Raw genomic sequence first — 23,718 nt, forward strand, 5'->3', positions numbered from 1 at the left:
CTGGTATGTTTCAGCAGCTGATAGCAAATTGCTAGGCTTGTCCATCTGCTAGCATTTTCTATTCCCTATGCATTTAAATTCAATTAAACCCTGTCTGATTCATTTAGAATCCAGTTTTTGACCTTCTGTAAAATGATTGTGACAAGCAGAATTATGAAATGTTTAATGCTGTCTGTCAGAGAATGAAAAGGTTTGCTCCCATGTTACAGGAGATTACTTTAAAAAAAAAAAAAAAAAAACTGTTGTCCCTAATGAATGTCCCATGTGGTATGTTGAAGATGCAGATACAAATGAAATCCTAGGATAGTGCCTTAGCCTATAGAGCTGGCTAGTACCACTAGATAAAGAATTCTATGGCAAGCCTGTAAAATGTGTTTGTACTTGGTAGCTGTAATTCTGAAAAGGGCAGAATTTGATTAGTAAGCATCTTGGCTTTTAGTTTTCAACTTATTGCTTAAATTTCAGTTTTCTCTTTTATAAACCCATGTTGACCTTAGGTTGCTTCACCTAAATCCCTTCTTAGTGGGATGATTAGGTAAATATGTCATGATTTTCAACCAAATTTATTCTTGGTCTTTTAAGTCCATATGTAGCAAGTTAGTAGTAAACAAAAATTTACATCACTATTGAAATACCATCTTTAGGGAAAAGATGACTTTGGGTCATTTTTAGATCTGTGCATGTATGTGTGTGCCTATCATCAGCAGGAACATTTTTTCTTCATCTAGCACAGTGAACTTTTCAGGAAGCTCTTGGTACTTTACTAATTAGAATTAGCATACTTAGTCACCAGAGTACATCATGCAAAATGCCAGGCTGGATGAAGCACAAGTGGAATCCAGATTGCCAGCAGAAATATCAGTAACCTTAGATATGCAGATGACACCACCCTTACAGCAGAAAGCAAAAAACTAAAGAGCCTCTTGATGAAAGTGAAAGAGGAGAGTGAAAAAGTTGGCTTAAAGTTCAACATTCAGAAACTAAGATCATGGCATCTGGTCCCATCACTTCATGGCAAATAGGTGGGGAAACAGTGGAAACAGTGACAGACTTTATTTTCTTGGGCTCCAAAATCACTGCAGATGGTGACTGCCTCCATGAAATTAAAAACACGCTTGCTCCTTGGAAGAAAAGCTATTACCAACCTAGACAGCATATTAAAAAACAGAGACATTACTTTACCAACAAAGGTCCATCTAGTCAAAACTATGGTTTTTCCAGTAGTCATGTATGGATGTGAGAGTTGGACTATAAAGAAAGCTAAGTGCCGAAGAATTGATGCTTTTGAACTGTGGTGTTGGAAAAGACTCTTGAGAGTCCATTGGACTGCAAGGAGATCCAACCAGTCAAACCTAAAGGAAATCAGTCCTGAATATTCATTGGAAGGACTGACGCTAAAACTGAAACTCCAATACTTTGGCCGTCTGATGCAAAGAACTGACTCATTTAAAAAGACCCTGGTGCTGGGAAATATTGAAGGCAGGAGGAGAAGGGGACGATCGAAGATGAGATGGCTAGATAGCATCACCGACTCTATGGACATGAGTTTGAGCAAACTCCGGGAGCTGGTGATGGACAGGGAAGCCTGGAGTGCTGCAGTCCATGGGGTCGCAGAGTCAGACATGACTGAGCGACTGAACTGAGCTGAACATTTAGTCAAAGTGTTAATAAAAAACTTTACAAAAATATTTGAAATGCATAATATCTCTGAGTGTTGACTGTAGGTTAGGCTGTGATGTTAATATAAAATTCCAGGCCTTAGTGGTCTGTGACTTAAGAAAGGAGCCCCTCTCCTAGGTTTCATTTTCATTCTTTGCATTTTTCTACTTCTATTAATATTATAATGCCCTGATTCAGGAGTGGAAAATCCACCTGCAATGTAGACACAAGTTTGATCCCTGGGTCAGTAAGATCCCCTGAAAAAGGAAATGGAAAACCCATTCCAGTATTGCCAGGATAATCCCAGAGGAGGAGCCCAGTGGGTTACACTCCAAGGTTAACAAAGAGTCAGACACGATTTAGCGACTAAACAAACAGCATCAGTTATGATGCAGCCCACTTCACCACTCCCTCCTTTTAACTCCATATTTCTAGCTAATATTAGAAAGGGATGCCTCATGTTCTTGGAGAGAGAGAGAGTTTTATTTGTAGAAAGCGCATCACCAGCGAGCAGGGACCCCATGGTCTTTCTGCTCTGTAAACCCTGATGGCTGTTCACACTGAAATCCTCTCTACTTGTTTCTGCCTCTTTCTTGCCTAGCCAAACAGGGACTGGTTTGTAAACTATGGAGAATAGGGCCTGTATCAGAAGCCATTTGAGTAGCTTAGCTTTCTGAGACTGTGGTTCTTTCATCTTGAACAACTTCGGAGATAGTAATGAAAGCTATGGATTTAGTCCCCAGAATAGCATCCCAAACTGCACATACCCTAAAACCACTATGTTTTCAGGAGCGATGCATAATGCATATCCATGGACCCTAGGCTAAGAAACTCTATTCTAAGGATTGTGACCCCCATCCTAAAGTGTTCCAAGGTACCTATGGTGCCAATAATAATAATACCTTAATCAATGTTAATTAAAAGGCACCTTATTCTTGGCTTGAGAACCCCATGAACAGTATGAAAAGGCAAAAACATAGGACGCTGAGAGATGAACTCCCCAGGTCGGTACATGCCCGGTATGCTACTGGAGATCAGTGGAGAAATAACTCCAGAAAGAATGAAGGGATGGAACCAAAGCAAAAGCAACACCCAGTTGTCCATGTGAATGGTGATAGAAGCAAGGTCTGATGCTGTAAAGAGTGATATTGAATAGGAACTGGAATGTTAGGTCCATGAATCAAGGCAAAGTGGAAGTGGTCAAACAGGAGATGGCAAGAGTGAACGTCAACCTTCTAGGGATCAGTGAACTAAAATGGACTGGAATGGGTGAATTTAACTCAAATGACCATTATTTCTACTACTGCGGGCAGGAATCCCTTCGAGGAAATGGAGTAGCCAACAAAGGAGTCAACAAAGGAGGCCGAAATGCAGTACTTGGATGCAGTCTCAAAAACGACAGCCTGGTTTCTGTTCGTTTCCAAGGCAAACTGTTCAATATCACGGTAATCCAAGTCTATGCCCCGACCAGTAATGCTGAAGAAGCTGAAGTTGAACGGTTCTATGAAGACCTACAAGACATTTTAGAACTAACACCCCAAAAAGATGTCCTTTTCATTATAGGGGACTGGAATGCAAAAGGAGGAGGTCAAGAAACACCTGGAGTAACAGGCAACTTTGGCCCTGGAGTACAGAATGATGCAGGGCAAAGGCTAATAGACTTTTGCCAAGAGAACGCACTGGTCATAGCAAACACCCTCTTCCAACAACACAAGAGAAGACTCTACACATGGATATCACCAGATGGCCAACAGCTAAATCAGATTGATTATATTCTTTGCAGCCAAAGATGGAGAAGCTCTATACAGTCAGCAAAAACAAGACCAGGAGCTGACTGTGACTCAGATCATGAACTCCTTATTACCAAATTCAGACTTAAATTGAAGAAAGTGGGGAAAACCACTAGACCATTCAGGTATGACCTAAATGAAATCCCTTCTGATTATACAGTGGAAGTGAGAAATAGATTTAAGGGACTAGGTCTGATAGAGTACCTGATGAACTGTGGACAGAGGTTCATGACATTGTACAGGAGACAGGGAGCAAGACCATCCCCAAGAAAAAGAAATGCAAAAAAGCAAAATGGCTGTCTGAGGAGGCCTTACAAATAGCTGTGAAAAGAAGAGAAGTGAAGTGAAGTCGCTCAGTCGTGGCCGACTCTTTGCGACCCCGTGGACTGTAGCCCACCAGGCTCCCCCGTCCATGGGATTCTCCAGGCAAGAACACTGGAGTGGGTTACCAAAGAGAAGTGAAAAGCAAAGGAGAAAAGGAAAGATATACCCATTTGCATACAGAGTTCCAAAGAATAGCAAGGAGCAATAAGAAAGCCTTCCTCAGCAACAAATGCAAAGAAATAGAGGAAAACAATAAAATGGGAAAGAGTAGAGATCTCCTCAAGAAAATGAGAGATACCATCTTCATGCAAAGATGGGCTTAATAAAGGACAGAAATGGTAGGGACCTAACAGAAGCAGAAGTTATTAAGAAGAGGTGGCAAGAATACACAGAACTATACAAACAAGATCTTCATGACCCAGATAATTACCATGGTGTGATCACTCACCTAGAGCCAGACATCCTGGAATGTGAAGTCAAGTGGGCCTTAGGAAGCATCACTATGAACAAAGCTAGTGAAGGTGATGAGCTATTCCAGATCCTAAAAGATGATGCTGTCAAAGTGCTGCACTCAATATGCCAGCAAATTTGGAAAACTCAGCAGTGGCCACAGGACTGGAAAAGGTCAGTTTTCATCCCAATCTCAAAGAAAGGCAATGGCAAAGAATGCTCAAACTACTGCACAGTTGTGCTTATCTCACATGCTAGCAAAGTAATGCTCAAAATTCTCCAAGCCAGGCTTTAGCAATATGTGAACTGTGAACTTCCAGATGTTCAAGCTCGTTTTAGAAAAGGCAGAGGAACAAGAGATCAAATTGCCAACATCCATTGGATCATTGAAAAAGCAAAGAGAGTTCCAGAAAAACATCTACTTCTGCTTTATTGACTATGCCAAAGCCTTTGGCTGTGTGGGTCACAATAGACTTTGGAAACTGCAGAAGGAGAAGGGGACGACAGAGGATGAGATGGTTGGATGGCATCATCAACTCAATGGACATGAGTTTGGGTAAACTCCGGGAGTTGGTGATGGACAGAGAGGCCTGGCATGCTGCAGTCCACAGGGTCACAAAGAGTCGGACACGAATGAGCAACTGAACTGAACTAAAAAGGCACTTTATAGTTCATGAGCAGTTTCTAACTGGATCTTGATATTAAGACCTGATGTGGTATAATTCTCTGTCTTTTTCAGACATAGAAACCAAAATTTATAGAGGTTTTTAAAATGACCTAAAGTCATATAGTCATATAGAAAGTGTCCCCTGGGACTTGAAACAAGACCCCCTAAATCTGAGTTGAATGACCTTTCCTGTGTCCTACATTGCTTCAGGGCAGAAAGCTTTTGCTATTGCAGACTTCCTGCACATGAGACAAAATACTGAAACCATGGTGAATGTATGTGCCTGGCCTCTAGGATGACCACCTGTCCTGGTTTGCCTGGGTCTGCCCCTGTTTAAGTCGTGAGAGTACTATGTCCTGAGAAACTCCTTTGCCTCAAGCAAACTGGGATGGTTGCCCACCCACTGGCACCATCCCACTTCACCACAAAAAAAATAATCGAGAACCCAGAAAGCAATTGAATGAACATGTGTTGTGATGGCTGCTACCTGCCAGCGCAAGTCCAGCTTGTCTTCATCTGGAGCTGGAATGTCTCTGTTTGTTTGGATCCTGGCTCTGCCACTTACTTGCCGGGTAACTTTAGGCAAGTTCCTTAGCCTCTCCATGCCTCACTTTCCTCATCTGTAAAATAGGAACAACAATAATTTCCAAGTTGTTAGGAAAATTAAATGAATGATTTATAAAGCTCTTAGAACTATGCGTGCCAGCACCACATAGTAAACTGTCTGTATGTGTGTGTGTGTTTTAATAAAATATTTACCAAAAAAAAAAAAAAAAGCTGTAAGGTCAGCTGTGGTTCTCCATTCTGTCAGCAAAGAAGCTGTACTGAGAGGCTGAGATCACACCATTCAGAACAGCACTGAGTGGTGTAGTCATGGCTCCCATAGCCGACTCTAAGATGCGACTTTTTCTCTTTGTGTCCCTAGGCCTATGTGAACCTCCTTTTCTGGTACCAGTTCTTTTGTGGGTTTTCAGGAACATCCATGACCGACTACTGGGTCTTGATCTTCTTCAACCTCCTTTTCACATCTGCACCTCCCGTCATTTATGGAGTCCTGGAGAAAGACGTGTCTGCAGAGACTCTCATGCAGCTGCCCGAGCTCTACAGAAGTGGCCAGAGGTCAGAGGTGGGTGCTATAGCAAAAACGTGCACACCAATACACAGCCGTCGTCAAAGTCAGGTATCTTCCGGGGTGCTTGGCTCAAATACCCTCATGTATTGAAACGTATCTGAATCATCTGTGTTTGTTTCCAAAGATCTCTGCTAACACAGCAGACATAACAAAGAGAAAACAAAACTGTGAAAGACCTCAGGTGCTTCTAAGAAGAAATCCAGTCTTCAGACCTTACAAATAACGTTATCTAGTATTTCCTAAACCCCTGGCGCCTTCTGTTGGGCAAACTATGAAGTATTCACAGTCCCATTTATCTTCACAAAGCACTTTGAGAGAGAACCTGGTGTTCTTCCCATTCTAAGATGAAGAATCTGAATTTCAAAGGGGCTGAGGAATTTTTCCAGAAATCTCATAGCTATGAAAAAAAAAAAATAGCAGAACTGGGATGGGAACCCTTCTTAGTCTGGTTCTAAAGCCAAAATTAAATTCTTCAGGTTTTACTGTCATGCGGAATAGGGGTATGATCTTATTACCTCCCTCTCCCTAAACCTGTGTCCACCTTCCACTTAATTAACCTCTCAGTCCTGTCCGCCCACCTCCAATATATCCCTTATATCTGTCCCCTCTCCATCCTTCTCTCTGCCCTCATTACCTGTTTCCCATAATATTATCGTCACCAATTAATTGAGCTAGTTGACTCAAAACTCTTTTCTTTCGTCTAGTTCATCTTTTACATAATTAGTAACTATTTTTGAGATAGCCTTATGAACGTTATGTAATGCCTCTTATATGCCAGGCATATATATATGCATACATACATTTATGTATGTAAAGTGCTTAACATACATAAATGTAATTCTCAAAATGACCCTGCAGAATAGATGCTATCGTTAGCCACTCTGTAGATGAGGAAAGTCAGGCACAGGGTGGTAATCCACCCATGTCACCGAGCTCATGGGTGGTGCAGATGAACCCCAGTACCCAAACCGCTGCTGTGTCACCAAAAGAACATTGATGTTATTGTCAGTCCTTGGGTGCTCCCAACCCCTTTGCTATTTAATGGCCAGAAATCCAAAGTGCTCTCATAAGTGCTCAGGATCACAGGGACTGAGGTGGACCAGCAACCTGTAGATACCTGTAAATGGACAAAGCTGAGAGCTTAGTCTTATAAAATATTCTAGCCTTAAGAAGAAGTCTGTGTTAGGCAGGAGTCTTCAGTTTCAGGTGATAGAAAACCAGCTCAAATTGGCTTAATGAAAAATGGAAATATATTGGCCCCATAACTGCAAAATCGAGGACTAATGGTGACATCTATTATTCTTTTTTTAATTTAATTTTTATTTTGTACTGGAGTGTAGTTGATTTACAATGTTGTGTAAGACACCGTTATTCTTAAATCAGCTGTAAATGTGCTGGTTATGACTCCTTGGCTCAGCTGATGGTGACAGTGTTAGTCGCTCAGTCATATCCAACTCTTTGCAACGCCATGGACTGTAGCCTGCCAGGGTCCTCTGTCCATTGGATTCTCAAGGCAAGAATACTGAAGAGGGTTGCCATTCTCTTCTCTAGGGGTTCTTCCCTACCCAGGCATCAAACTCAGGTCTTGTGCATTGGGATTTGAGTCCTATGCTTTTCCCTGTGTGTATTGTTGTGACTAGAAAGATCATTTTCTCATCAACCAGCCCTGGGATATGGATCTTTCCTGAGGACAGAGCTTAACCACATGGACAGGATTGGGAAAGAGGGTTTCCTGTCAAAGGGCTGGAGAAATGAAAATGAGACCCATGGTACGATTCATGCATTGGGTTTCACTGGACTCACTATTCTGAAGACACTGACCCAGAACAGCACATGTTACAAATGATGGGTGATGGTTAGCCTGCGTTTACATTCTGGCTCGGTGGTATGTGACCTTGGTAAGTTACTTAACTTGCCTGTACTCCAGTTTCTTTATTTATGGAGATTATGTGAAGATTAAGTAAAATAATATGTATAAAAGTTCAGCCATATTATACTCTCAATGTTGTTGTCTTTACCCCACCCCTAGACTTAACCAGAAATTTGAGGAAATCCTAAATATAAAATGATGCTTTATTTTTGTCAATCCAACTTTCTTCTGGCTTGAACTGCCTTTCCAGACTGGAGAGTAAGTTAATATCCTCAGGCTCATGGGTATGGGCTTCCCTGATAGCTCAGTTGGTAGAGAGTCTGCCTGCAATGCAGGAGACCCTGGTTCGATTCCAGGGTCAGGAAAGTCGGCTGGAGAAGGGATACACTACCCTCTCCAGTATTCTTGGGCTTCCTTTATGGCTCAGCTTGTAAAGAATCTGCCTGCAATTCGGGAGACCTGGGTTCAATCCCTGGTTTGCTAAGATCCCCTATAGAAGGGAAAGGCTCATGGGGCAGTCAATGCAAGGAGAAGTCAGCTTCCAGGGAGGAGGAAATCCTTACAATTCTTCAGTTTCATCCAATTCATTTCGATCAAAGAACCAAACGGGGTATTCTAACAAAGTCCAATCTGACTTAAGGTTCAAAGCCAGGGGTGCAGGAATGCGTGGCTGATAGCCATGAAGTTGTCCTGCACCCCAGGTCTAAGTTAAATTCCAAGTCCATTGAGGAAAGAAGAATAGAAGGGAGACCTTTAATGTTTTTATAGCTGGTGCTTCAGAAGCCCATTTGTACAGCCTGAAGATTGTAATTGGTCTTTACCCTGGAAGAGTTGAGGTCATTGTTTCCTGTTGTTGAGCCCTGCTATCAGTTCTGTGCACACATTGTTCTACTGAGCTGGCCAGTTTTGTAATACATGGTGATTGCAGGCAGTGTCCCAGCATGTGGCTATCGATAAAAGGTAATTGATTTCATTGATTTAGCTTCCAGAAGAGTTGTCCTTTCTGTGAACTTGGCCTCCAAACAAATTCTGTTTTATGTTTGGGCCATTTCCTGTCTTTGGTGTCATGAAAGATAACTTTCCAGGATTATAGCATCTCTCTCCTTGAAAGGAGATGGGTCTGGAAGGCCACAGTGAGAGGTGTCCCTTCCAAACAGCTGTCATCTATTACCATCTTTCTTCACCCACACAGCCGTCTGGCTTTAACTTCATGTCCAGATTTTTGCCTTTCAGTTTCCAGAGATCTCATGAGTTACTCCTTTCAGCCTCTCATTTGTCTTATCCTTGACACTTCCCTGCCCTGAAGTCCCCTAATTCACATGACTGTGAAGAAAGTGTACTTGTTACCTTTTGGCTCTAGATATTTTGAGCAGCCTCTGTTCCCCTGGAAGCATGGAGCTGTATTTTAACTTACCCCGGAATTGTTCTCTCTTGTCCAGTGACATTTTGGTGGCCCTTTTGACTCTGCTACATTCTCTTCCACCCATTTGATTGTGCTTAGCTTATGGACACTCGAAGAAAGGCAGGTAGAAGATTCCATCATTCCAATGAGAAAATTGTAACAGAAGATACAGGGAAAGGTAGACTGGAAACCATGACTCTTCATCACTTTGATTTTTCCAGAGGACAAAGAGATTAAAAAAACAAAAGAAAAAAAGATAGATGCCTCAAACTTCTTTTGAGGACTGGAAGAATGTATATGGAGATTTCGAACACTTACAAAGCTTTAGAAGACAGCTACCCATTTTGAAGAAAATTTCAGCCTTTTTTCATTTTAAAGGAAATAAGACTAATAACATGTTAAGAAAAGGAAAAAGTAGCTCAAGGATATGATATATGTGTTGTCATTTTTTGTCCATGGCAGATGTCACTAATAAACCATGGCCCTCCATCTTCCTATCAGGTCTGAATGGAGCCTCAGAGTCCTGCACACACAGTATTATTTGTTCAAAATTATCTTTTATTTGAAAACCTGTTTTCAATCATTTGACTAGTATTTATACTTGATCTTTCTCTTTCTGCAGACTTCTGGTAGGAAGGAGTTTAGCACATGAAAAGTTAGGTAAAAATAGTTTATTAATCCAAGAAATATTTCTTGGGTACTTGCTGTTTACCAGGCACTGTTTTAATCACTTGAGTAAAAGAATCTAGGTCCCACTTTCTGAAGCTTGCATTCCGTTGAGAGAAACAGGAAATGATAAGGTAAACAAGATGATTTCTGATTGTAATGAAGGACTTCTAAGGATCCCTGATGTTAATAGTAAATGATAAGTGGACATAACTTTTAGATTGGTCTGGGGTCTATGCCTCTATGAGGAGTGATATTTGAATTAGGATATGAATAATGAAGAACTGGTTGTGTAGGAGGTCTAGGAAGAATTTCTAGCAGAGATAACAGCACATGGAAAACCCTGAGGAAAGAAGGGATTTGGCATATTTGAGAAATAGCTGAAGTCTGTGTGTTGGGAGGATGGTGAATGAAGATTAGACCAGGAGGGTATGACCCTAGAGAGCAGGGATTTCAATGAGAAGACCACACAGGACCTCCTAGATCATAGGAAGGGACTAAGATTGATCCAGTGTTAGACACAATACAAGTTGAGGAGTTCCTTCAGGTTTTTCTTCACCTGTGAACTCATTTTATTCAATTATCACCCCCTCATGCTTTCACTATTACTTACAGCTCTGACCTGTGTCATGAATGAGAGACTGAAGGAATAGAGTTTTCTCTCAGAGAAGCAAAAACAAGCCCTGGCTGGTGGTGTTCCTTGATTTTGCTTTGACCCTTATTAATCTTTCTCCCTCCCCAATATCTGCTTTGTTTTCAGGCATACTTACCCCTCACCTTCTGGATTACTTTGCTGGATGCCTTTTATCAGAGCCTGGTCTGCTTCTTTGTGCCTTACTATGTGAGTCCTTGTTAACTCAAAGGATTTGTTGTTCATGAATAAATGGTGCCTCTCTGTCACTGGTGTCAGCATTTACAATAGGTATATGAGGGTAGATTGCTCATGGAATTAAGTCATTAACTGACTAAATGTAACGCTTTTCTCAAATATGGTAGGGTAGTGGGTTAAATTTGGAGAGAAGTGCCTAGCTGAATCCTTTTGGTTCTCTTTTTAACCCTGTACTGCTTGATAATTTTCATCAATGACTTGAATAAAGTTGAAAGCCTGGTGTATAATTAGATGAGTCAAAATCAGAGAGGCAAAGTCAGAATATGAAAGCTATTATTAGTTAGTGCTGAACTAATTCTACCAGGATGACATTCAGAGTATTAAATTTAAGTAGTATCCCCCAAACTAAAAAAAAAAAAAACCACCCTGTTATGCAGGTAAAAAATAGAAAAAATATGACTAAACAAAGAATTAATAAAATTAATTTAAAAAATTTAGACCAATACCAAGCAGCATGATATAGTTGCCCATTCACCCACCTCCCTCCCCAGAAGAAAACACTAATTTGATCATGGATGGTTAACAAAGGTTCATTAACAAAAAGGGAAAAGGTAATAGTCTTTAAGTTAACAATTTTCATTCTTGATTCAAATAAAACTACTTGAATTTACCCACCTAGAATATTCAAGGTATACTGTATTTCAAGAGGAATATAGGTAAGGCAATCTAAAGTATATTTAGAAAAGAATGACTAGAATTGTAAAATATCAGAAAATGTGTCATGTGAGGAGTACCTTAAGGACTTGAAGACATAAGCATATGAGGGGGGTGGATATTTATTTAACCATGGTAAAAACTCAAGTTAACCATAGTATCTGCTTCAAAGGTTTGCAGCTCTGTTAAGTGAAACATATTTGAAATTTCTCTATACTTCAAAGAATCAGAAACATAAGTAAAAGAATCCAGGAAGATGAATTAAGATTCAGAATAAAAAATAATTCCAACTGAAAAATCCAAAGGTTGGACGGCCTGTCTGGGATTCAGTCTCTTTTTCTAAAAATGTTTATTTATCCTAAATGACCAATTAGGAACACTGAAGAAAGGGACTCAGTCCTCATTTGGGCCATGGAATAAAGTGATAATACACCAGAGTGTGCACAACTCTCCAAGATGACCAGCTTTTATCCTCTCTTTGTAGACCTACCAGGGCTCAGACATTGACATCTTTACATTTGGTAACCCCCTGAACACAGCTGCTCTGTTCGTCATTCTCCTCCATCTGGTGATAGAAAGCAAGAGTTTGGTGAGTGGTTTTCCTGCCTCTGAAGTAGCCTGAAACTGTTGTTGGGGAAATGTCCTCATGCCTAGAAAACAAATGGTAATGAGAAGAGTAATGACTCCAAGGAAGAAGGGTAACTCACAGCCACTCTCGTGGATTGTTGAGTGCTATTACGCTAAGGTTAATGTGCAGCCAGGGGGAGTGGGGAACACCTGCCTCGTCCCCTTGGTGGGGCTCATAGTGTGAATGCTTCATGGTGTGAGTCAGGCTGGAGAAATAATTACCAGCATTGGCCAGCGTTCTTCAAGACTAAGCTGATGCCTTTCAACTAAAATGAAAACAGGTGTTGTGCCTTAATCCTGGTATAGTGACTTTTGTAAGTAATAATTTTATGCTTTTCTCATAAACAAAAAAAAATTTTTTTTCCTCCCTCCAAAAGTTTTACCATTCATTTCATTTATACCTAGGTCTTTCTGAACTTAGTTGCCAACTAAATGAAAAAGTTAAGTCTTTTCTTCAAAGTGATTGCAGGATAGCTGTGAAACAAAGCTAGTACGGACACTGCCTCTGTGATTATTTATGCTGCTCGCTCACTTCCATTGTCATTGTCTGCTGTCGTCGAAGCCTCTGTCATTTCTTCCTGAATTATAGCTACGGCCTCCTTGATCTTCTCACCTTGACTCTTGACTCTGCTGGTCCTTCTCTACAAAGCAACCAAAATCATCCTTTTGAAATATAAAGCATACCTTTTTGCTCTCCTTTGGGTAAAACCCTTCAGTGGCTTCCAGTTTTACTTGGAATAAAATCTAAAAGCCCTAAGACAGCCTATAATGCTTCATGCAGCCACGCCTCCTCTTCTCTCTCCAATGTCATTTCCACTTATTTGCGGACTAGCACCGCACTGGCCCTCTTTTTCTCAGGTACAATGAGCTCATTAGCACATCAGGGTCTTAGCACTGACCATATCTTCTGATGGGAGCATCCCTTGTTTACTTTCGGATCCCTGCACTTTACCCAGGTCAAAAGGTTTTGTTTCTTTGGCTTTTTTTTGGCTTCAGCAAAAATGCTGCTTCTCTCAAGAACTCTTTCCTAACCGTCCATTTTCTCCTATCATCCTCTTACTTTATTCATAATCCTAATAATAATTTATAATTCATTTCATTATGTGATTATACTATTCATGTTTCTTTTCTACATTAGACTGTAGTCTTCTTGAGGGCAGAATTCATGTTTTGTTTACCATTGTATACCAGTATCTAGGACAAGGCTGGCACACAGTAGGTTCTCAAAAAATATTTGAATAAATAAATAATTAAATAACCAATGTTTGGGGGTGATTTAACATTTTACTGGTGATACATTTTATATAGGAAATAGCTGGGTGAAATTACAGTTGTAAATGATATATGACCTTATATCATGAGATTATAATTTTTTAGGTAAGGCTGAATATTTTTGGCATCACACGCTTTGCTTATAACCTTCTATAACCAAACTTTATAAGCCTAAAGTGTTACAAAAAGTTAATATCTGCAGATACCATATGGGAAGAGTAAAGGGAATTCTAGAACTAAAATATTGGGGATTATTTTAGTATCTATTTAATTTCATTTTCAAACCCTTATGTAGATACTTTCGGCTTCTGCCTAAGGAAATGTCGTAAGTTCTGACATCAAAAGGTTTTGCAAAGATGCTAATATGTCAAGTGTCAGTCTGGGTTCAGGGGTTATGAGCAACAGCAGTCTATTTTAGCTAACCTGAGCAAACAGAAAAGTTATTAAAAATACACTGAAGAATCATAGTGAAACAAAACGATGTCATAAGGATTCAGAGTGACTCCAGAGATCCAGGGAACAGAAAGCAATGGATAAGCTTGTCAGGATGGTACTGTAGTCTGAACTGGTCCCAGTCATTTTCTCTCTGCTCTTGCCTCATTTGTTGTGCTCCAAGTTCAGTCCCTAGTGACAGAATTCTATTTCCTTAGCTCCAGTCACAGGCTTTGGCGAAAGAGGAATGTTTTGTCAAGATTGCACATAACTCTGGAAGTCTTCACTAAGAGAAGGGGAGCAAAAGTGACGTGCCAAGAACAATGAGTACTATATAAAGAATATATCATTAAAGAATTGTTTCTCACACTGCAGGGTGGGATAGAGCTCATGGCCTCTGGAAGTCTATTGTCAGTTACAGCCATCCTGAGAATATGAATTGGTTTCCATCACCTTTTACTCACCATCTCACTGTCACTTCTCCCCGCCTCCCTGTTGGTTTTTACCCAGCATCCCTTGACTTTATCTGCATCCATTTATTTAAACAGGTCAACTCCATCAAGTCACTTCTCACTTGCCAAAAGTACTTCTTAAAAGGAAAAAGAAAACCCTGGCAGTAGGGCTCAGTAAGAAGGAAGAACATTTGAGAAAGAAAAAAAACCATTGTCTTCAGAGGCATAAAGATCTTTTTTTAACCAGAGAAGCCCTAGTTGCTTTACAATGTTTTATTTTCTGCTGTACAATAAGGTGAATCAGCTATGAAAGTTAAAGTGTTAGTCACTCAGTCAAGTCCCACTCTTTGAGACCCCTTGGACCATAGCCTGCGAGGCTCCTCTGTCCACGGAATTTTCCAGGCAAGAATACTGGAGTGGGTAGCCATTCCATTCTCCAGGGGATCTTCCCAACTCAGGGATCAAACCTGGATCTATATTTATACATACATTGCCTCCCTCTTGGCACGTCCACCCATCCCACCCCTCTGGGTCACCATGAGCACCGAGCTGAACTCCCCGTGCTGTACAGCAGCTTCCCACTAGCCATCCGTTTTACATATGGCAGTGCTCATATGTCAGTCCCAATCTCCCAGTTAACCCCCCTCCCCGTGTCCACATGTCTATTCCCTATATCTGCGTTGGCATAAGGCTCTTAATTGAGGATTCATCCAACATTTTCTGAGCATTTTGTGCATGTTTACAAAACATGAACTGTTTTTGTGATTTTTGTGACGATATCTATCCTGGAAAAATACTTTGCAAGGTTAAGAAGAAAACAGAGAAAATTGGATCTTGTTTGAGAATTTTAGGCCTAGAAAGTAAAAAAGATTAATAAAAGCATTCTTCACCCAAAAGACTGATAAATACCACCGTGGTGTACACAGTGATTTTAGGTGGAACTGTACACCGCACTAAATAACAGTGACGATTAGATAATGTGAAAGTGACTCTCTTTCATACTTTGGACTATATCAAAAAAGAAGTCTGTTTGGGGCAATCATGTCTTATCACAGTAACTCTTGCTAATTTCCTTTTATAACAAAGATAGATCAGACCCCAGACTCAAAGCTGTCATGATAGAAAATGCAGATATTACATTTAAGGTAGTGATCTGCTTTTCTTTCTAAATAAAATTATTCAGTGAGCCCATTTATAGCAAAATAATAAAAATAATAATGTAAGCTCTGTGTAGGTATGAAGGGGGATAGGTTATAATGTGATATACAAAGATGTGTCTTTTGCTCATGTAGAGTTACTAAGGTTGCAGAGAACTTCAGAGCGATTGTCCTCCAAGGAGTGGCTCAGTGACCCAAGCCATGTCTTAGAGCTGTACCACCTGAAATTATTCCCAAAAAGCACATCTTGGTCAAACATGGAAAGAAAGGAGACAGTATGGAAAATGGCACACCTGCTCTTCCATGCTTCTAACTGGAAAGTTTGCACATCTCTTCCATTCATATTTCTTTGGTCCAAGCAAGACACAGCCATGCTTAATTTCAAGGTAGTGGGGAAATGCGATTCTTTTGAATGTTTATTAGAGGCAGAGAATGAGATATTGGTGAACAACAGTGATATCTACCACCTTAAATGGATAACGTTTGAAGTTCACTGAATTAAGGTGGTATCTCAAAGAAGAAACAGACCACTAAGTGACTATATGGAAAAATAAGGAGAAAATCCTAATACCTCATGGAGCATATGTGTATGTTAGCCACTTAGTTGTGGGGACTCTGCGACCCCATGGACTGCAGTCCACTAGGCTCCTCTGTCCATGGGGTTTCCCAGGCAAACATACTGGAGTAGATTGCCAGTCCCTTCTCCAGGGGATCTTCCTGACCCAGGGGTCGAACCTGGGTCTCCCACACTGTGGGCAGATTCTTTACCGTCTGAGCCATCTGGAAAGCCCAAGCATGGACAGTACAAAACGAGCTAGTCATCAGAATTACTTTGGGGCATTTGATTTCATTTCATATAACTTAAACAGTGACATGAGCTATTCATGAAGGATGCTCTTGTGCTTCAATAGTTTGTGTTTTGTGCACTGATTTGTTATACCATTTACCCACTGCTTAAATACGATGTTTCTTCAAAAGAGCAGGTTTCGCCAGACTGTGAAACTATCAGAGTGTATTCATTTCCCTTCCTGTTCTTATCTTGCAGACTTGGATCCACATGCTGGTCATCGTTGGGAGCATTGTGTCCTATGTTTCCTTCGCCTTGGCTTTTGGAGCCGTGTGTGTCACTTGCAACCCACCGTCCAACCCCTATTGGATTATGCAGGAGCACGTGGCAGATCCAGTGTTCTACTTAGTTTGTGTTCTCACAACCTGTGTTGCTCTTCTGCCCAGGTATGGTATTTGTTTTATCATCAAGAGAGGAAGCAAAATCATAGGTTTAGAATTCTTCTAGCAACTACTAAGAATAGATGATTAAGACCATCATGTTTAGTAGTAGAAAAGTCAGTCTAGGTGGTAGTTAGAATGTTGGTTTTATCTCTTTTACCAGAGTACAAAAGTGGCTTAAGCAAATGAAAAGATTTAGTTCTCTTTCAAGGGAATTTCTAGTCTGCTTGATAGTCCACAGGGATAGGGCAGTTTTGCTTCCCAAAGTTATTGAAGGACTCAGATCCTTTCCTTTGTCTGTTTTGTTCTGCCATCTCCCAAGGGCGTTGCCTTCATTTGCATGACTGAAGCTGGTCACCACCAGTACACTCTGGTCCTGGATCCCTGCCCTGTGTCTCTGCCTACAGGAGGGAGAAAGAGAAGATGGAGGGCGTGTAGCTTTCCAACTTTCCTCTTTTTATTCTTTTTCGTAGTGATATGACCCAGATGTAATGTAATATCCATCATTGCTCATATCCCATCACCTAGAATCTAGGTATGCAGAACTCTGAGTGGCTAAAATCTGGTGGTTTCTAAAAAGGGGAGAATGGGTACTGAGGGACATGTAGCAGTCTCAACTAAAACCTGTAAACTTTGAAAGCTTACCTCCTTTCGGACTTCAGTTATCTTCCTCATTTAACTCCATTTCTCATGTCGATGGAAGTGGCTCAGATGTATGCCTGGGTTTTTAATCTATAGGTTCTTCAGACTCTTTAGAGCTCTTCCCCTTTGTAGTTTTATGTAATCTGTTTAGCTGAAAACACTATAGCAAAGAATTGTTCTCCTTTTATACATATGATATAAACATCAAAATGATGATTTCATATTATTTGCTCACAGGGTTGACAAATTGGCTCACAAGCAACTGAACCGCTGCCTGTTTTTATAAATAACATTTTATTAGAACATAGACATACTTACTAATTTATGTACTGTCTATGGCTGCTTTTGCACTATAATAGCAGAGTTGAATAGTTCCAACACAGACTGTCTGGTGCCCCAAGCCTTACTGTCTGGCCTGTTGGATGAAAGCTTGCCAACCCCAATCTGTAACATCGTCATAAGAAACAATGGGCACAGAGCTTTTGTTGTGGATAGATATCCCTTTTAGAAATGCATAAGAAAACCCCACCTGAGTCATTCCGTGGTGGCTACAATTATATACTTAACAATATCCCTGGTAAACTGAGTTGCTTCTGTAGTTCTCGCTGTTATTACCGCTGTTTTTTCAGATTAAAAACCGACAAGATGAACCTGTAGAATTTATGAAGAAACTCTTAAAGTTATGGGCTTCCCAGGTAGCTGAGACGGTAAAGTGTCTGCCTGTAGTGCGGGAGACCCAGGTTCGATCCCTGGCTTGGGAAGATCCCTGGAGAAGGAAACGGCGACCCACTCCAGTACTCTTGCCTGGAAAATCCCATGGACTGAGGAGCCTGGTGATGGACAGGGGAGCCTGGTGATAGACAGGGAAGCCTGGCATGCGCAGTCCATGGGGTCACAAAGAGTCGGACACGACTGAGCGACTTCACTTTCTTTTCTTTGTAACTTTAAAGTTATAGCCTGAAAACTTTTTTCAAGTGTATTAACAGTACAATTTTACCTATTCTTGTTGTAGTAACCTGAAAAAACAAACAAGCCCAGCAATCCTACTACTGGGCAATATACTCTGAGAAAACCGTAATTGAAAAAGCCACATATACCCCAATATTCATAGCAGCACTATTTACAGTGGCTAGGACATGGAAGCAACCTAGATGTCCATCGATGGATGAATGGATAAAGATGTGATATGTATACACAATGGAATATTCAGCCATAAAAAGGAATGAAATAGTGCCATTTGCAGAGAGGCAGGGGGAGATTTGACACAGATAGGAGAATGCACTTTGACAGATAACAGAAATACCTTGGTCACAAGCCAAGGAATGCCTGCAGCCACCAGAAGCTGGACGAGGCAAGAAATGAATTCTCTACAAGAGGGAGCATGGCCTTTCCAGCACCTTGATTCTGTTGTTCAGTTGTCACTCAGTCATGTCCAACTCTTTGTGACCCAGTGGACTGCACATGCCAGGCTTCCCTGTCCATCACCGACTCCTGGAGCTTGCTCAAACTCATGTCCATCGAGTCAGTGATGCCATCCACCCATCTCATCCTCTGTCATCCCTTTCTCCTGCCTTTAGTTTTGCCCAGCATCAGGGTCTTCTCCAGTGAGGCAGTTCTTCACATCAGATGGCCAAAGTATTAGAGCCTCAGCTTCATCATCAGTCCTTCCAGTGAATATTCAGGGCTGATTTCCTTTATGATGGACTGGTTGGATCTCCTTGCAGTCCAAGGGACTCTCAAGAGTCTTCTCTAACACCACAGTTCAAAAGCATCAATTCTTCAATACTCAGCTTTCTTTACAGTTCAACTCTCACATCCATACATGACTACTGGAAAAACCATAGCTTTGAGTAGATGGACCTTTGTCAGCAAAGTAGTGTTTTTGCTTTTAAATATGATGTCTAGTTTGGTCATAGCTTTTCTTCCAAGGAGCAAGCATCTTTTAATTTTATGGCTGTAGTCACCATCTGCAGTGATTTTGGAGCCCAAGAAAATAAAGTCTGTTACGTTTTCCATTGTTTCCCCATCTATTTGCCATGAAGTGATGGTACTGGATGCCATGATCTTAGTTTTTTGAGTGTTGAGTGTTAAGCCAGCTTTTTCACTCTCCTCTGTCACTTTCATCAAGAGGCTCTTTAGTTCCTCTTCTCTTTCTGCCATAAGGGTGGTGTCATCTAAGTATCTGAGGTTATTGATATTTCTCCCAGCAATCTTGATTCCAGTTTGTGCTTCATTCAGCCCGGCATTTCACATGATGTACTCTGCTTGCAAGTTAAATAGCGTGACAGTACATAGCCTTGACATACTCCTTGCCCAATTTAGAACCAGTCCATTGTTCCATGTCCGGTTCTAACTGTTGCTTTTTGACCTTCATACAGATTTTCTTGTGAGGCAGGTAAGGTGGTCTGGTATTCCCATTTCTTGAAGAATTTTCCACAGTTTGTCATGATCCACACTGTCAAAGGTTTTGCCATAGTGAATAAAGCAGAGATAGATGTTTTTCTGGAACTCTTGCTTTTTCTGTAATCCAGTGGATGCTGGCAATTTGATCTCTGATTCCTCTGCCATTTCTAAATCCTGCTTGAACATCTGGAAGTTCATGGTTCATGAACTGTTTGAAGCCTGGCCTGAAGAATTTTGAGCATTACTTTGCTAGCATGTAGGATGAGTACAATTGTACCTTGAACATTCTTTGGCATTGCCTTTCTTTGGGATTGAGATGAAAACACAGATTTCAGAATTCTTGGCCTGCTGAACTGTGAGAAAATAAGGTTCTGTTGTCCTAAGCCAGCACATTTATGGTGCAGCAGCTATAGAAAACAAATGCAGACTTTCGTATCAGGAAGGTGGGTACTGCTGTAATAAATACCTAAAAATGTGAAATAGGCTTTGAAATTAGATAATGGGCAGGTCCTGGAAAAACTGTGAGGTACATTATAGACTGTTGAATTTTGAGGCATGTATGCAAACTGTCAATAGAACTATGGACATTAAAGTATCTGCTGGTGAAAATTCAGAAGAAAATAGAAAGCATGGTCAGAGAAACCAATATCATCTTGGAAAATACATAAATGGTCATTAATGGAATGTTGCTAGAAATGTGAGTGTTAAAGGTACTGCTGGCAAAGTCTCAGAAGGAAATGAGAAACATTATTGGAAATTGGAGGAAAGGAAATCTTGGCAATATAGTGACAGAAAACTTAGCTGAATTGTGTTCTACTGTTATGTGGAAAGCAGAATTTTAAGTGATGAAGTTGGGTATTTAGCTGAGGAGTTTTCTAAGCAAAGTGTTGAAGGTTGGTCTAGTTTCTTCTTGTTCTTATTTATAGAAACTTAGCAACTGAACAACAACCTGGGAAAATGTGAAGGAAAAGAGATTGAGGGAAGGCACCATTAAGTCCAAAGAAACTAGATTTAGAAAATTCTCAGCCTACCCAGATTTCAAAAGTTGCTAAAATTAGGCAATTTGCTATTGGGAGTATGCTCGAGAGAGAGGGCCAAGAGTGTAGCTGAACAGCCTTTGCTGGTGCTGGAGAGATTGGGTATGTAACTCATGGATCCTCTCAGTCACCTCAACAGTCACCAAGGAAGGAGGTGAGATACACAGGAAAGGTCTGTGGCGGACCCTCTTATCTAATGGCATAAATGCCCATAACATACATTGGAGACTCCACAAGGTTTTTGCAAATGTTCTTGTTATTATTTAGTTGCCAAGTCATCTCTGACTCTTTGCGACCCTGTGAACTGTAGCCCACCAGGCTCCTCTATATTAGAGAGGATTGCCATTTCCTTCTCCAGAGGATCTTCCTGACCGAAGGATTGAGCCCACGTCTCCAGAACTGGCAGGCAGATTATTTACTGCTGAACCACCAGGGAAGCCCCTAAATACTGTCAGCTTGGCCCGAAGGGGTCAAGTTTGTGGTAATTTGTTACAATAGCCATAGAAAACTAGAAGCTAGCATTTTAAAAAATACTGTGCCACCGCTTTGCCTGCTTCACATGTGCTGTCTCACCTAACAGACTATTGACTAGGGGATTGTTGAAGAGACTAACACCTATGGCATTAATACATCTCTGGTCATTAACATGATAACATTAAGACTGTAATGTAGCTCTGTTGGTATCTCTACTTTTATTACAGATTTTATTTCTTATTGGACAGTCAGGAACTCATTATTTTCTCAGTGTTTAATAAACATTAATTTCACATTGTTATCTCCATTTTACAGTTCACTTATCCTCTCTCTTTACCTCAAGAAGGGCCACCAGACCCTTTTACTTTGTCTAATCGGTGAGTATTTTTTGTGGCCCATAATGCATTCAAGGTGAATGTAATTCTGTGATGCTTTTTGTCACCTAGGTTTATATATAGAGTTCTTCAGGGATCCCTCTTTCCATCTCCAATTCTGAGGGCAAAACACTTGGACAGACTGCCTGCAGAGGAGAGGATTGAAGCTCTCAAGAAGTGGAGAGGGACTGGGCAGATGGATCAGTTGACGTCTAAGTATGCTGACCACTCAGCGGTTGAGTCAGAGAGAATACCCATTTATGACCCGTCTGCTGTCTTTGCAGCAATGTCGGCAACTGCTTGTGCTGTTGAGAAAGGAAACTTACCTGTATGTGAAACTGCTTTAGACTTGGACTTCTCTGAAACTAAGGCCTCAGGGATGGCTGGACCCCCAAAGGATTAAAAAAAGCAGGATATCCTCCTTGGAGATGCCAGTATTCCATCAAATTTGGGAAAGCAACTTTGAAGAGGCTCCTTTGCCAAAGCAGCATGACTTGATTTTTCCTTAAGGGACAAGAACATTTTACTGGAAATGTTTGAAAAAGCCTATGTGATGACTTTTACTGTACGTTTGTGGATCCATATGTAATGGACATTAGAATTTGACCTGGACAGAGTTTAGAGAAGTGAAATATTTAATTCAGATTCAAATGCTTTCATGAAACTTTTTGGATTTTGTGAAAGCATTTTAGTTGTTCTATAAATGCAAATATTTTCAAGAGGATTCATTTGGGACATATATTTATTTGCCTCTGCTCATTTCAGTGTTCTCCTGAGGTGGAGTCCTCCTGAGAAAGGGGCGACAGGGATGCCAGGGGTCCATGGAGATGCATTCCTCTCTTGGCTTCTGGTCAAAAGAAGACTTTTTATGAGGTCTGCCTCTGTACACATGCTGTCAGTGAGTTGGTAGAGGCCATAGGTAAGGAAAATGGCATCAATTGAGTCTGGGCCCCCTTGGCAATTTCCTGTATTCTAAAACTGACAGTAGCCTGATCAAAATGAGACAATCAAAACAGTCTTCAGGAGACCATTTGAGGGTTTATCGTCTTTACCCTGTAACTTTTCTGGCATGCAAATACTTTCAAGCTCTTTCAACCTCTAAAAATGAGATATAAACTGACACTGATACAGGTGATCTTCAGGAGAATTCTCTGAGGTTCTTAGATTTGCTTTTAATTACATTAGGATATGAAAGTCTATGCCAAGCCCACTGCTGTTGCAAATCATGTATGCTGGCTTTAATTGGAACAAGAAAACTAGTTTCTACCACAACTGCCGGGCATTATTATAAGATCATGTATTCTTGTCGAGTTCTTTTAAAATTCTGTATCCACTCATTTGAAAATTATCAGCCAACCCAGAACTTCCTTCATGAAATCTCCATGCTAATGTTCTATGTCTGTATCAAGCCCTTCTTAATGACTATTCAGCTGTGTTCTCGGGGCTTAATTTTCTACCTGTTGCCTATTGTTCTGGTCTGATATGTTTTGTAGCCTTCTAATATTATTGCAAATGGTCTTTGATACAGACTGATTTCTAGCATATATCCAAAATCCCATATGGCAAATGGAGGTAGCTATCTGCTTTCTTATGATTTTTTAAACGTTTTCATAAATAACATATATTAAAAGCTGTCATAACTCTGATACTCATCAAATCCAATAGTAATTGGTACCAGAACTGAGAAGGAAAATCCCAAAGCAATACCTTTAAAGAATATTGTTTGACCTATCCTTATACGGAAAAGTCAGTGATGTCGTATCATCTGTTATCTTCATAGCAACTAGCATTTACTCCTTGAGATCATCATCTTCTGATAAATAAAAATTTAGAGATATATTCACGTAAAAAAGATTAGAATCTAAGGAATGAGTCCAAATGACTAAAAAAAGGTCAGTCTGATATAAATTATCTATACACAACAGTTCATGATATGGGTCTACAACTTCTTCAGCAATCCCAGGAACTCTGAAAACTGAAAAAGTTTTCATAAATTAAGCACAAATACAATGTCTTAAATAGATACAAGACTATTTAATATAGTTACTCATATATTTTGCCACAAAAATATTAATAATTTTGTTACTGTGCTACTAAACATTTTAATATTATGCTTTT

The 23,718-nt window shown here is 40.5% G+C and overlaps 1 protein-coding gene and 2 non-coding genes across 4 annotated transcripts in view; all 3 read left to right on the top strand.

The window, feature by feature from the left end:
* The window catches only part of ATP10D (ATPase phospholipid transporting 10D (putative)), a 129,729-nt gene extending 106,483 nt beyond the window's left edge, over positions 1-23,246 (top strand). Inside the window, exons 19-23 of one of the 2 annotated variants that reach the window (XM_040238145.1) lie at positions 5,816-6,016; positions 10,721-10,801; positions 11,988-12,092; positions 16,489-16,676; positions 21,673-23,246. In XM_040238145.1, the coding sequence (XP_040094079.1) occupies positions 5,816-6,016; positions 10,721-10,801; positions 11,988-12,092; positions 16,489-16,676; positions 21,673-22,003 (906 nt within the window). In that variant the 3' untranslated portion in view covers positions 22,004-23,246. The remainder of the gene's footprint in view (positions 1-5,815; positions 6,017-10,720; positions 10,802-11,987; positions 12,093-16,488; positions 16,677-21,672) is intronic. The other variant, XM_040238146.1, reaches the window with a different exon arrangement.
* TRNAC-GCA lies at positions 8,186-8,258 on the top strand. Its single transcript has one exon. It is a non-coding gene; the product is annotated as a tRNA-Cys (tRNA).
* Positions 18,002-18,073, top strand: TRNAY-GUA. Its single transcript has one exon. It is a non-coding gene; the product is annotated as a tRNA-Tyr (tRNA).
* Positions 23,247-23,718: the final 472 nt, after the last annotated feature.

Source organism: Oryx dammah, unplaced genomic scaffold, assembly GCF_014754425.2.
Source record: "Oryx dammah isolate SB20612 unplaced genomic scaffold, SCBI_Odam_1.1 HiC_scaffold_3, whole genome shotgun sequence".
Taxonomy (NCBI): domain Eukaryota; kingdom Metazoa; phylum Chordata; class Mammalia; order Artiodactyla; family Bovidae; genus Oryx; species Oryx dammah.